Raw genomic sequence first — 15,000 nt, 5'->3', positions numbered from 1 at the left:
ATAAAACAATTATTCCATTCGCGCTTGTTGGATATGAGAATGGTTATAGCCAACTCGGCGCTACGCCCCTCGTTGGCTATTTACCATCTCATATCCAACGCGCGCTTATGGAATAATTGTTAAATATATCTACAATAATGTACATAAAATTACTTAATCTGTGACAATGGTAATGATATGCACGCAACAATAAAATCATTTTTTAAGTTGTTTAACTATTATGTACAATATTCAAGTCAATGCACTAAAATGATGCTTGCTACAAAGATTCCTTGTCTCGGAAAATATTGCTTTTCAAATAGATATTTTAGCAATTACGATGTACTTTAAGTACAGCAGTAAAGTCTGTAAAACTCCTGCAACCCATTCAAGATAGGGATAATCTTGGACATAACACAAAATGGAACGGCTACTCTATCTCCTGAAACACAACTTATTCAAAGCACATCCAATTTTCATAAAGATCACCAAGTATTCCCTTACCTATCACTTCAACTTCAAGACCAGTTCTACGTCAAGATCACTTCTGTCCAGAAATACAGGCGGTAATTGTGACTTAGGTGTCCCTCAACTTCTCTAAGTTCACCCACTCCTCAAGTAAACAAAAATTCTTAACACGATCTTGACCCTACTGCCAACTGTTCTACATATATCCCAGTAAAGAGCTTAGACAATCTCTAAAATTTGTGCGCTATAAATTTTAAAATTATCATCATCACCACCATCATTATTATCATCATTGTTGTTGTTATATAGAGCGAGTTTCAATTGAGTGTCGTAAAACCAAAACCAAAGTAATTACTTTGGCCAATCAAAACGGACTGAGACAATCTGGCAAACCAATCAAAACTCGAAGTAATTACACGTAGCCGACACAAAGCGCGGGAAAATGTGCACGCGTGAGCCACGATTGGTTTTGGTTTCACTTCTGATTGGATGAAAAAATGGCGCGAGAATTTTGAACCAATCACTGAGTGAAGTAATCATAAACCAAAGTAATTATCTAATTACTTTCGACACTCAATTGAAAACCGCTCTAATGCTACCTACTAGCAAAACCAATATTGAGGTAACCAGTGGATAGTGATTTATTGGGTGGAAACAGACTGCTGCGGGCGGATACTCTCCATAGGGATAACCTCTGGTATCCTTCCCTTTCATTGAATTAATGAATAAAGTTGGTATTATTATAGCGCTATCCATCGTTTGACCAACCGGCAATCATGTTATTTTACAATAATTTGTAATCTTTTGTAAAAACAGTGACAGCCTGGAATTCTGTATTAATCTTCAGTTTCCACGTCATCAGGATATTGTTGTCGCACACACTCATTGGGTATGTACCGTGTGCCATTAAAACCTTTGAAGTATTTCCCTATTTCAGGATGTGGGTTAAATGGCTGGTTTGGATCTTCTCTTAAGTTTACTGCAATAAATGTATTACAGAAAAAAATGAAATTAGCCAATTTATTTTGCAGATAAACGGTGGCTCTCAGTGCCAAATAAGATTGAGGCATTTTCCGTCAAATTATAACAAAAATATGATTTGACCCAAGGTTTACATGTACACACTTCTGGGAGAGAAAAACTTAGGAGCCCACGCAAATACAAAAAAAACATTAGGAATTTAAATTGGATTGACAATGTAAAATACAGTGCAAATGGTTCTTATAAAGTCTTGCAAATACTTCTTAAGGCAAAACCAATTAGTGCCTCTGCGCAAAAGACAGTTGACACTTGGACAAAGTACATTCAAGTGACACGCAGTTGAGAAAAAGAGAAGAGACTTAAATTTTCAACTGAGCAACCAGTCTCATGGAAACTGTTTAAAAAAGTGTTCACTTGTTTTGTTCTTTCGTTCCTTTGATCATTCACTCCCTTGCTCTCTCACTTACTGCACCGTGAAGCGTCACACTTACATGTACCATGAACAAAACTTGGCTTACCATGTGCTGCATATCTTTGTGTGCAGTCATCTCCAAGAACATTATAAAATGGCTGATTTCTTCCACCATTCGGTAAGTTATCAACACTCATACGTTGAATCCATGACTCATCCATTTGACAAACGGGATCCCAACCAAAGATAACACAACCATAATGGTACCTGAATAAACATTACCAAAGCAAAATTACTTTAATCTGTCAAAGGTGTTGTTCCACGAGGAAAGTATTGGTTGCGTTCATACTCACAACTTATGTCTCATAACCATTCCAACTTTAAACTGAACCTCGGAATTCCTGGGATCAGTTCTTAGTTTCTGTAAAGAAGACATGAAAGGAAATATGGTCACCTTCATCAAGATCCTTGTACAGTGGAATGCTCAAATAATGCCTATAGTTATAAGTTTACTAATCAAAACGAAGTCTTCTCCACCACTAGCCACCTCCACTTCGGTGAATAGTGGGTAATTAATATTATTATTGAAAGGTTTCAACCAAACTATATGCTGTGGCAAAATTTGCTGCTGGGTATGCCATACCGGTTGGTAAGTGTTGTCAGCACAATCCTCCTCGTTCTTCTTCACAGTAGCTTGCTCAAGAAGACTCCTTGCAATTTCTTTGCGAAGTGAAGCACCGTTCAGTATCTCTTGACAACTTTTGATTGCCTGAATAAGTTATAACATTCAGCACTCAACATGTTACAGTTTTATCAATTATTAAGGAAATACAGGGATGTTCAGACTAATCAAGGACAACGGATGGGTGGGTAGATAAGACCATAATGGACTTGTGCATTCCCAGTAAAGTAAAATAAACATAAGAAACAGGAAAGGCCAATGAGCAAACACTGTAAATTTACTCTGAAAGCTGTACCTCCTCTAAATCTATTCCCAGATGAACTTGTGTCCTCACGAGAAGAAATCGACTGTCCTCATCATTTGGGTCAAGAAACAGTGCAAGATCCAGGGCAGAATGCAGACCTGTTAACCTGCAAAACAATGTTGGGTTAAGAGGGTGGTTCCACCGCTTCACACATGGACAAACTACTATTATATGATTAATTTTGAGGTGAAAACACTTTGATAAAGGTAGCATTGTTTTCTTCTTAGAATTCCTTTTGCAATCAATGTGCAAGTGTCCAGAATAAATGGAGGAGTTATTGTCTGGAAAACCGTAATTTTTACATGGTGGGAAACTAAAACATGAAAATGTGGTTTTATCAAACAAGTTGATTACTGCAATTTTCAAAATTCTGTGGAATCTAACCTTCAATCGCTAGGGGCCAAACTGCATTTTGGCTTCCTTCAATCATATTTCAAAACATAGCTGGGAAGATCGACTCCACCTCCAGACAGTGAATGTGAGTTTTTGTTTGTACGGATTCCATCACTTCCCATCTGCATGGAGTTTGAATGTTAGATTGTACCATGGAAACAGAAGATGCTGATTGGTAGGTTATGTCATGCATCAATTGAATTTCAGCAAATATGGTTCTTGGTTTGGCATTAGAAATTTGATTAGTGGAAGCCAAAATGAAGTTTGGCTATTGGTGCTTGAAGATGAATTCCCCAGAATTATAAAAAAAAATCAGTAAAGTCAAACTGCCTCTATAAATAAAGCCAATGACTGATGATTTGAGCCTCGGCACTTTGATAGGGAAATCAAGGAATTGAGGGGTGTTTTTTGTAGGATAAATAGGAAGTGGGGAGCCAAGCCATTGGTGGAGAAATGGGAAAAAAACAACAAAATTAAATTGTTCGTTAATGAAAAACATTTGAGGGTCAAAGAAAGTTCGGCTAAAAGAGAAAAAATGTTCCTGATCTAGGGTCTTCAATGGTCCATCCATGAAAAAAATTTTTAAGCGCTACAAGACCTTAACCGTTGGGGGTGATGGTGTATATAGGGATGTGATGTCCAGTGTAAAAACGATAATTTTTGTTTTTGCCTAAGAAATTGAAAGCATGGGAAGTTTTGAGTGTGAGGTTTGATTCTCGCTCAGCTTTGTTCTCTCACTACCACAATTCTTAGACCTGGCTGAAGCAAAAGTGTTTGTCTTAATAACCTTCTTTAACTGTCATACAAGTATTCCATATTCTGGCTAAAGTTACTCTTGGCTAACTTTGGAAACCAGGAAGCACGTTAGGAGCCCGACAGAATTTTTCATACCAGAGGTTTCAATGAAACTTGAAGTTTGGTGGCTGCATGGTTTGAGCAGAGTATCTGAGTGCATCAACAAGGGTCTTAACAGCTCCTTTGTCTCTGGGTATCTCCCAGATGCCACATTCCAAAATCAAAATTGACGAACATGTTTAGCCAACTTCATGTTGTCATAATGTCAAAATGAGTTTCAATGTTACAGGGAAAAAAGTAGCCGACTTCTCCACGTGAAGTGGCTGTTGCTTTTCATCAGCAGGCAGTGCTTGCTAAAACCACTCCATGCCATGTACATGATTCTTCAAACAATAATTGCAAAATCTTGCAAGCAACAGTGGTTATGTTAATTTCTAGTCACAACAAGCCACCTGTTATTCTGCTGTAAAGTCCTATAGCTGTTGATGATATTGGCTACCATGCGAATAAATACCTAAAAAATGGCCAGACACACATCAATCAGTAAAAAGATGACCACTGAAGCCCTAATAGGAATCTCACTCCATCAAATTATGGGTGCCACTTACTGGTACATATAGTTCTGAAAATCCAACAAGACTGACTATCTTTGTTTAATCTATAAACTATGACTCTTAGGGTTAGGGCCACATTGATCAAGATCTCTGTTTCTTCCAAGAATGACGCCCAAACGTTCATCTCAGGAAAGGGGATCATCACCAAAATCTGAGGTACCTGTCTTGGTGTAGCTTTATCAAAAAAGTTGTGATTGCTCGAACTAGAATTTTCCATGTAAAGCATCTCCAGGCATTGCTCCTTGGAAAGAAATCTACCGCCATTAAAACAGTCAATGTATTTGTATGCAGTTTCATCAGCTGCCCTTCCAAAACAACAGAAAAAAAAATTACTGAGACAATTAAAAACAATTCACAGACGAAGGAACTGAAAAATATCCTCACTATTATGTACATCTACTAAGGACAATAATTGATAATTTTGCTCGTGACCAGGTTGGTTCTGTCCCCTTTGGTACTAGTCTGGGAGAAGTTGTTCAAAACCCAATAAGGCCAATCCTGGATTACTGCATTAATACAGAAAATGCAGCCTATTTTACTGATTTTATGTCATTTCAAAATTATTTTGACTTTAACTTTTGTTTTTCATCAGAATAAAATTACATTGATAAAATACATCCACATATCTTCACTTTATCGCATGTTGAGTTCGCCATTTACTTGTAGTCGATGCGGTTGTGTTAAAGGAATATGTGAGACGATATCATCCTTACTAGGCCATGAAACGCATGAAATAAGGAGAGAAGTCGAATCAGCAAAGTTCTCCAGGGTCTAAAAAAAAGGAAGATTCCATCGAGGAAACAAAGAAAACTCAGCTTGCTGCTAGCTTGCTTGCTGCTAGCGACAAGTCTGCAATTAGGTATAAATAATCTATGGGTAATGATGCAGGGCTGAATGCCTCTTTAGGGGGCCTTATTACCTCGATTTTCATTGGTCGGCAGCATCATACCAGCATGACCGCATTCACACCCACATTAACAAGGTGTGAAAACGTGTAAAATCTTTTCAGCCCGAAAACTTGGGGTTAATTTTTCCAGGAATAGCTCCTCTTCAAATGAATTTATAGGCTGTGTTAAGATCTATTTGTCAGATTTTTACGAAATTTGGGCAAAATGATCGTCGGATATTGGTGCACGAAAGGGTGTCAAGCTTTTAAAAAATTCGAAATATTTTTACTTTGACGTGTCTGTGCGTGTCGCAAAATGGACAATTTTCTATTGGTCCACTTCAAAGTTTATTTTCTCGGACACCAACAGGAAGATCCTAAAAGCCCGACACACTTTGGTAGCCTATAAAGTGCTGATTGATATAGTACAGTTTGTTTGGTTGTGCGTGATAATGTGAAGGTGGGTAATTCAGCAAAGTGAACATGTATGGCTTTGAGTCTGAAGCTTTGCGCACGCGCTAAAGAAAGCCATAATAAACAAAAATGTTCACGTATTTGGATTCTCCATTTTATTTATACCCTTTTCGGTGATACCAGTATATAGGTTGCTGGAGTTTTACCGAAAAATAACGCGTTTACGAAAGATTTCCTGGAAGGCACCCCAAAAGGTTAGCAGTAACCTTAATTAACTGGGTCCTGGAATACCGATGCTTCCAGAATGCTAAAGAATATCTCCTCAATCTTCATTAGCCATGGTCACACTGCAGACTTTTTACCTGTAGGTAAACCCAACTTGTTGACAGTTTACCTTGGGAAACTAATTTTTTTCAGTGTGACCAATTTTTCCCCAAGTAATTTACTTCGGGGAAATTTTATTGTCTGGAGCTTGGATGTGTCAGAAGAACAACAGAGTTTCCCTTGACAGCTACCCAAAAGTGATAGCAAGGGAAAATTCATTTACCCAGGTATTTAACCAATAAAAACTTGTCTGCAAATGTCTTAATTCAGATTCGGACATACCACACTCTGTGAGGTCATCTAGTAAACATTATTTTTTTTGCTGACAGTTAAAATCGTTTTATTACTGCAAAGTGCAAAGATGATGGCAAAATTCAGAGCAGGATTGTAAGTATTTGTTTTTGTTTAGAATTTGAAATTTCACTTCATTCTTAGGTGGATTTGGAATCTATTTTTAAATGAGCAACTGTTTTTGTTGCAAAAACAGCTTGTATTCTCAAGACAAGCCGCAACAAGATTACAACGGCTTTCAATTCAACTCTCGCTGTGAGGAAAGCCATCCAGAACCAGATCTGTTTTTTCCCAGTCTGGCAAAGTCCGCCATCTTGTATGGATTTCCTGCACATCCTTTCAATACTTGAAAGTCTTAAAATAACTTTAAAATAGATTGAAGTACCAGTATATAATTGTAGAAAATGTCTAGCAGACCAACATAAGCTGAGTTATATAGACTCATCCAATTGTACATATGTATATCATCACTTACTCTGGGTCCAAGTTTGTTTTCCATCGCAACAAAAAATGGCTGGGAAAATTTACCTAAATTAAAAAAAATATTATTATTTAATGATGTAAAAGATACACTAAAGATATCTTACACTAAACACAGTGTGTTGATCTAATGAATGTTACATGCTGTGCATTCATGATCCCTGTTTTAATTAGTTTTCACATACTTACAGTACAATTCCCAAATGTCATTTCATTTTGAGAGAACCAATCATGTATGCCTTCCCCAGAGGTATTTTTTTAAACAATTTGTTAAGCAAAACAGTCCTTGCATTAGCATTTTAATTGAGTCAATCAATGAGAGAAATTTTTTAGACTCACAGGTTCTATGCTTACTCCAATTCTTCTGGCAACTGCAGCAAACAGGACTGATAAAGTAATGGGGTTACCACAACGATTGTTTAACACCTGCAATCAGAAATGCAACATTTCATCGAGTATACGATAAATAAATTTATTGGATGACTTAATAATTAAACATACTTTTTCTTGCAAGAAGGAAGAAATTACCAGTAAGTGTTACCACATGCATAATGTACTGATTCCTGTCAGTAAATAATAAAATTGTAAGATACATGTACATGTAGTTTCTGCAAGGTTTTCTCCTCAGGTACTGGTTGGTTTTCATGCATAAAAACAACACATTATTTCACATTCCTTTGAGTTCAAGTATGTGGTCTCATATTTACCTTACCTCAAGAGTAAAACTGTGTGTGCTCAAGACAAGCTGACTTATAAAAAAAAAAGTACATAAGGAGTGCTAGAGGGAATTCTCACCTCATGAAGCAATGAGTTTTCCTTTCTATAATACTCATCAACATTCCCTTTAAACTGCAACTGTTGGTATAATACATGCTTTAGACAGTCCAGTATTCTCAGAGTAGCCGCAGGATGTGTGACAGCTGGAATGGCTTTAGTCCTTCTCGCTATCCTTTCTTCCAATGGGCTTGTGGAATTACTGTTGATGACACTTCTGTTTCCATGAAGACTCTGCTGCACCATTTGAGCAATGTTGTCAAGTTCCAATAAAATGCTTTGCTCATCTATGTCCTCTTCATTGAGAATCCATCTGGCAATCAACAAGGCACCTTCAAATATATGAAAATTTGGACTGTTTTATCAATTGAAAGAAGTCAACAGAGGATGAAATTACCCTTGCGTAACCTGCGATCAGGCCCATTTTTAGCTTTGCTCATAATATGTTCTGTTGAGTCGGCGCTCACTAAAATTGGGCCTGAACAAACGTCTCTCATGAATTCTGGACAGTTGGCCAAATTTTGGCCAACCAAACTCGTGATGATTGGCTGTTAAAAAGCCGGAAGTGAAGACTCCTTCCTGATAGCATACAGCTCTCGCAAAGTCCTCTTGACTTATCTGCCATTAGCGTATGAAGAGTTTTCCCACCTATTTTCTTACAGTGACAGCACAACCCTATTTTATTTTTATAAACTTCGTTATGCCATCTCGCACATATCATAACTTGTGCAGAATCTGGTTTGAATCTCTAGAAAGTCTTTATCAAGAGCGAAATTAGTGATTCCATTGCCAAGCTCTGTGGCTGTGTGGTCAAATGTACTTAACGGCTTCCCTGTTGTTTTGATAATAAATAGCGAAAGAAAAGCAGAGAAACAGGTTAACTGGTTGATTCAAATGGCAATGAAAGTGTATATTGGTTTCCTGGATCAAACAAAGAGTTGAATTGAAACAGGAGGAGATGCTGATAAAATCACAACTTACATGGATTGAATGTGTAATGGTGTTATGAAAACTAAGACCCGGCTAAGACCAAAGACTCCCGGGGTCTGAAATTAAGACCAGGATCTTAGTTTTTGTACTACAAAATCTAAGACCCCAGGGTCTTGAGCATTAGGTCTTAGGTCTTAGTTTTCGAGGGTATTAGTTTTTGTAACACCCGAATGTGTAACATATCTCAATTATCTGTGAACAGAAACCCATAAGGGTTGAAACGTGTAACACGCGTTCACAGCTTCCGAATATTCAGTGCGAACTGATTGGTTTAATGTTTCAGTGCTAAGTACCATATTTGGAAACCCCTCACTCTTGTTGTTCCAAATATGGTACTTAGCAAATTGAATATTCAGAAGCTTGTTCCCAGTACACAAGGGGCCGGTTACACGTTTCAACCCTTATGGGTTTCAGCATTTAGGTTATTTCAATTGCAAACTTAAAATGTCAAGCTTACAATTTGCAAGATTGCATATTCAGTGAAGTTCGGAAGAATTACTCTGATCCGGCTTTAATTGGCATTATATAATCGAAAGGTACATAAAGTAAATTTCCCTATGCTTGAAATTTGTAGTTTGTAAAATGGAAGCCAAAGGTTTCCATTGGAAACTTTCGTTTACGGCAACAGAGACAAAATTCCTCCCACGGTTAATTTGTCAAAACAAAATAACATGCAAAAACTCGCGAGTATTGAGTAACAGAAAGACATCTGATTGGCTGATGAAGGACATGTCAATCAATCAAATAAAGTGGGTGGAAGGAATTTCGAAGAAGAATTTGGTCAGGCTCTATTTCCACAGCATGTGCTGTGCAAAACCAAAATAGAGCCTGATCGCAGGTTAACCCTTGTGGAAAGATTAAGTGGCTGATGTTTAGTGAATTGAGGAAATTTGATCTATGTAGAAGTGGTGGAGATACGGCATTGGTGGAGACATAATAACGAAAAAACACTAATAAAGTACTTGAATAAAAAGGACTCACTGACTCTTTAGGGAGTGAGAGTATCCTCAGGCTTATACAGTACAATGAGATGTTCTACACTACATGTATGTGGTGTTCTGAATCCATTTTTTTTTTTTTTTAAAGAAACTAACACCTTTGAATAGAGAATGACAGATATCCCAAAAATTAATGAAGTCAAAGAACAAAATAAAAACTTTTAGTATACTAAAACAACGAATAGAATCAAAGGTGTGCTCTAATTGGCTACCCAAACTCTGAAAATCCTTTGCTATTCACCTCAGTGTCAGTGGCTAGTGGCGGGTATTTACCTTGACGCTTCACAACTCAATACATATTGACCACTAGCCGCGACCACTTTTGTTTTTATTATCAAGGGTATCCCTTGGACTAAGACCTGTTCTGGATAGTATTATAATAAACCTAGCTTCCGTTGTTCAAAAGGTGGATAATGCTATCCACCAGATAAATCACAATCTAGTGCACATAAACTAGCAAAACCTATTGAATTATCCCGTGGATAGCATAATCCACCCTTTGAACAACTGGCGCCTGGACTACTTTTCATTAATGTCTCTGTTCGTTATGTTTTGTGTTAACCATGCTAGCTTCTAGATAATTTTATGAGCCTTGCGTTAGAATAGCCTGTGTGTCTGTGCGACTTCTGGTGATTGTGTGACAAAGGAACCTCACTTATCTCCAGCCAGCACTATGAGCTGAATAAAAAAGAGCATGTGCTGGATCAGACAAAAGTACCAGTTAGCAGGCAACATTGAAAAGGCAACACAGCCAACAAGCTTGAGGGAAATTGATGCGCAGACTTAACTGCACCATACAGGAGTGACCCAAGTTTGAGTGCATATAACAAGGCCCCAATCTTCACTCCAAAGGGAGGGAGGGAGGGAGGGAGGGAAACAAATCATAAAACACAATAATGTACTGAGTGATAACTCCGCTGAACAACAGAACATAAAGTGACCTCTATATAGCTTTTTTATGTTTTTACAGCTAGACAAAATTAATGTCTCCTGGCATAGCCACTTTGAAGAGCTGTTCTAGAAACTTGCTGTTACAATGTCAACTCTTAGCTGTGAATAGAGCTTTGAAAGAAAGCGCCAAAGCTGTGCATCGTACTAACCTGCTTGTGACAACAAGGCCGTAAAGTTCGAAGCTAGAATACAGTAAATCCTTAGTGCTTGCTGACCTTGGATTGCCCAATCGCTTTTAGTTATTGAAAATAGAACTGCCATGAAAGGGCTACAGATAATAGCATCATGATCCACTAACTACATTTTACTTGCATGACCATAAAATTGCCTTTGAATGGATTACCTTAACCCATTGACTCCTGGGGGTTCCCCATTGACGAGTAAAATCATCTGGCGTTAGACAGACAGAGTAAAATACTAAGTCTGGCGGGTTTAGGCCAGTTTGGGTGTCAAAGGGTTAAGAACATCCAGGCTTATAGGAAATAAGTGCTAGCTTTATAAATTATGTGCTTACTAACATGTACCTACATCGTTCAATAATGGTGCAGATAGTATGGAAAACATAGATCACTCTCAAACGGCCATCTCATTCTTTAATGTACATTTTCAAGGATGAAAATGCTTAAACTCTTTACCCAACATGTTTTGTGAAATTCCTGCTTTCAAGGTCAACTAAGCCACTTTTCATAAACTCCTCTGCCCCTAGGGAGTTTCCCCGCTGACGAGTAACGTCAACAGACTACTTCAACAATTCAGCAGCCATTTTGATTTAGAACTATAATTGTTTAAAAAGGTATTATGGGATGCTCAGGGCACAAATTAATACTGTACCTTAATAGCTACTGGAACAATATAATTCAAAATGGCTGCCGAATTGAGTTTCTGGTATGACAAAATAGTAGTGAAAATAAAACAAGGTCAACTGAAATGTCACCTTTTTCCAGGTGTTGCTGGTTATCAGGTAAAGCAAGATACTTCTCCCATTGAGACTTGAGTTGGTGTACTTTGAGATGTGATTGCACCTTTCTTGCATAATATCTGTGGGTCAGATTTACCTTGCTGGAGACAAAATGATATATCACCTTGGATTCAATGATATAAATTTTTAATTAACATGATCAATCCATAATGCAATATTAAAGCAATCAGCTGTTCTACTGTCATTAAATTAATATTCATGAAAGTTAATAATTTCAAGGCAAATGAAAGGTATAGATTATATATGAGAAAGGAACACATACTGTGCATTTTTACCTTTCGACACACCCATCTGAAAAATTGGTTTTTGCCCTGCGCGGGACTCGAACCCACGCCTCCCTGATTACTAGTCGGGCATGCTAAGCCACTACACCATCAAGGCTACCACGCTGGCAACGCAGCAGATTAATGAGGTGACTTAGCAGCGAGGGGATCCCTAGGGCCCAACTTTCCTAGTAATCAGGGAGGCGTGGGTTCGACTCCTGCTTTCTCATATATAATCTACACCTTTCATTTGCCTCGAAATTATTAACTTTCATGTGTTCTAAACCCTTTCTGGGGTTTTAGAGGCAAGGATACACACTCAAGTGAAGGAAAGTTGGGCCCTAGGGATCCCCTCGCTGCTAAGTCACCTCACTAATCTGCTGCGTTGCCAGCGTGGTAGCCTTGATGGTGTAGTGGCTTAGCATGCCCGACTAGTAATCAGGGAGGCGTGGGTTCGAGTCCCGCTCAGAGCAAAAACCAATTTTTTCGGATGGGTGTGTCGAAAGATAAAAATGCACGGTATGTGTTCCTTTCTCATATATAAATTAATATTGTATCGGTTAACTTCCTGCAGTGATCTGAGGTCACTTTGACCATAATAAACTATGAAAATAAAATTAACACACTTGTTGCATATTTTTTATATAAAAACAAACATAGCTGAATTTGCAGCAGCAAGGAACTCAAGGCTGGTGCTTTGGGGCATTAAAGTGACAAACTTTAGGATTCACAGTATTGTAGAGCTCATGTCACTGATTTTAACAGTGAATTTTAAAAGTAACAAATTGAATGTGTTGTCCTGTTTGCCAGCTGTTTAATATTACTAAACTAACCCTGAGATCTGGCCAGTTCCTTATGCATCTTCACTATCATACCAACAAAGAATATTAATTTTGTGAGGGAGTGGCACTTAAGGAGTGTTCTAGACACTCACCTCAGCAGTAAAGGACTTCCACGCATGACTTTGGTAGTTGGAAGCCCAGTGGTGTTGCCAAGCTGATAAGGAAGGCCTAACAAGGCTGAAAAAGCTTATAATAACATGGACTCATCTGTATATTCGTCCACTGCCCACTTTGCGATATGGCTGCTTGTATGTATAATAATGGGCCCTTTGCAGGTTAGTGATCACATGGTACAAAAACTGCCACACTGGGATGCAAATTGCCCACTGCGACATCTCAAACAAAAAAACTTATATTATCTTGCTTTGTTTAAGATGTCCCAGTGCGCAATTTGCGTTCCAGTATGGCGGTTTTTTGAGATATGTCCAGGTTTGACCCTAATTAGATGCACGCGGATTTCAATAAGCATCACGAAGTGTCCCCTTGCTATTCTAGCCAACTTCAACATCGCTCGTGTCTCAGAATACAGACAATTTATGTCACAAAGTGTCCCCCAAATGCTGCTCTTTAAGCTAAGATTAACCGCTGCATTTACCCAAAGCTAAAAATAACGCTAACCTTTACCCTTACCTTATTGTTGAAAATAGGTAGCAAATGCTTACACTTAAAGGGACACTTTGTGTTGGATGTCAAAATTGGGCGTGCATCTAATTAGGGTCAAACCTGGACATAAGTGGGTTTTTTTACCATGTGATCACTAACCTGTAAAGGGCCCATTAGGGTCATAGGGTTGATATTAGAGCATGTCACCTTGCTTTTTAATACCCATACCCAGCAAGGCTGTGCGTTAAAATGTATCACCTTGCCATTCATTTTTTTTTAGAAATGGGATGATTACAGCCAACATATTCCTACAAACCCTATCCACGACTTACATTTTCATATCAAGCCAGTCTTTAAACATGGAATCATTGACTACAGAATAAAATTAATGGACGTATATCCTTGACATACGCTTAATTTTAATTTAATCAAGTTATTATAAATTAATTAATATTATTCATACATACTACCACAGAATTATTAAAATACTGTATACCGTCGTAAAATTATAAACAACAGATTGAAGTGATTCTTGTACTTATCAGAAAAATTCAGGCGGCCAGCTTCAATGGGATTGGAACCCATGACCTCTGTGACGCCGGTGCAAGGCTCTACCAACTGAGTTATGAAGCCACACAGGTGGGAGCGGATCAACTTATTGGGCTCATCATGTGTTCCTGTGAAAGCTGCCTGAATTTTTCAGATGTCTATATGAGACAATTGCTAATAATTATTGTCCTGATATGAGTGTGAGCATCACTGCAATCTTTTGTCTAAAACCTGCACTTCAAATAAACATTTCTTTCCTTCAATATTTAACAATTATTCCCAGAAGGCAAAGTGATTATTAGTGTATTAGTATGAACACACAGGTGATTATTTCAAAAAAGAGGAAAAAAAAAACATTTCAACGCGAAATCATCTTCACTTACAGTGGCAAAACGACTACTGGCAGTCGTTTTGTCCTTCGAGGTGATTATCGGCTGATAATCCGAGATAGCGAGCCAACGAGAGCGCGCAATTTTGTATAATCACCTGTGTGTTTATACTAATATAAATGATTACTATGAACATGAGGAGAAAATGTTTGCACATACTGGTATGAAACAACCTTAATTGTTTTTTTTGTTTTTTTGTATTTTCTTTTGGGTGGGGGAGGTTAGGGTCAAAGGGTACAGAAATCCAAGCGGGAGTGGGGGTTGAACCTAAAAAAACTTCTTCAGGGGTTCAGGGTTCTAGACCTGTAACACTTTAGCTCCATCTGAGTCTGAAAAAAGTAGAAATCTTTCAGTTCACATGTTACCTTATATACTTCAATTATCTCAACAGGTTCTTTCATAAGGGTTTTGCTAAAAGCAGGCCAACGGCCCGCTACGGTCCAGCGGCCTGGAGGCCCAGTCCTGATTTTCCACAGTTTTTTTGTCCAACAATAAATCCACATGCATGCACAGATCTGCATCGGGTTTGGGCGTGCAAAATGCACGACGGTGAGTTTGAAGTCGTTTACCATTTAATCATTTGATTCCTTGTTTCTGTTTGTTGCATGTTGTTCAGATAAAAACGTTTTCATTCTCTGT

General features: G+C 38.1%; 1 protein-coding gene across 2 annotated transcripts in view; it reads right to left on the bottom strand.

Moving 5' to 3' along the window:
* Positions 1–15,000, bottom strand: part of LOC137976081 (F-box only protein 21-like) — an 18,136-nt gene that overhangs the window by 507 nt on the left and 2,629 nt on the right. The window contains exons 3-13 of one of the 2 annotated variants that reach the window (XM_068823346.1): positions 11,671–11,795; positions 7,819–8,129; positions 7,363–7,449; positions 7,019–7,071; positions 4,789–4,933; positions 4,467–4,528; positions 2,818–2,932; positions 2,484–2,609; positions 2,194–2,261; positions 1,947–2,107; positions 1–1,426 (exon numbers count right to left, since the gene is read on the bottom strand). The exon at positions 1–1,426 is cut by the window's left edge and continues 507 nt beyond it. In XM_068823346.1, coding sequence (XP_068679447.1) covers positions 1,284–1,426; positions 1,947–2,107; positions 2,194–2,261; positions 2,484–2,609; positions 2,818–2,932; positions 4,467–4,528; positions 4,789–4,933; positions 7,019–7,071; positions 7,363–7,449; positions 7,819–8,129; positions 11,671–11,795 — 1,396 coding nt within the window. In that variant the 3' untranslated portion in view covers positions 1–1,283. The remainder of the gene's footprint in view (positions 1,427–1,946; positions 2,108–2,193; positions 2,262–2,483; positions 2,610–2,817; positions 2,933–4,466; positions 4,529–4,788; positions 4,934–7,018; positions 7,072–7,362; positions 7,450–7,818; positions 8,130–11,670; positions 11,796–15,000) is intronic. The other variant, XM_068823347.1, reaches the window with a different exon arrangement.

The sequence above is a fragment of the Montipora foliosa genome, chromosome 11 (genome assembly GCF_036669935.1).
Source record: "Montipora foliosa isolate CH-2021 chromosome 11, ASM3666993v2, whole genome shotgun sequence".
In the NCBI taxonomy this organism is placed as follows: Eukaryota; Metazoa; Cnidaria; class Anthozoa; order Scleractinia; family Acroporidae; genus Montipora; species Montipora foliosa.
The sequence above is the reverse complement of the archived record's forward strand: the minus strand, read 5'-3'. Positions and strand labels throughout refer to the sequence as shown.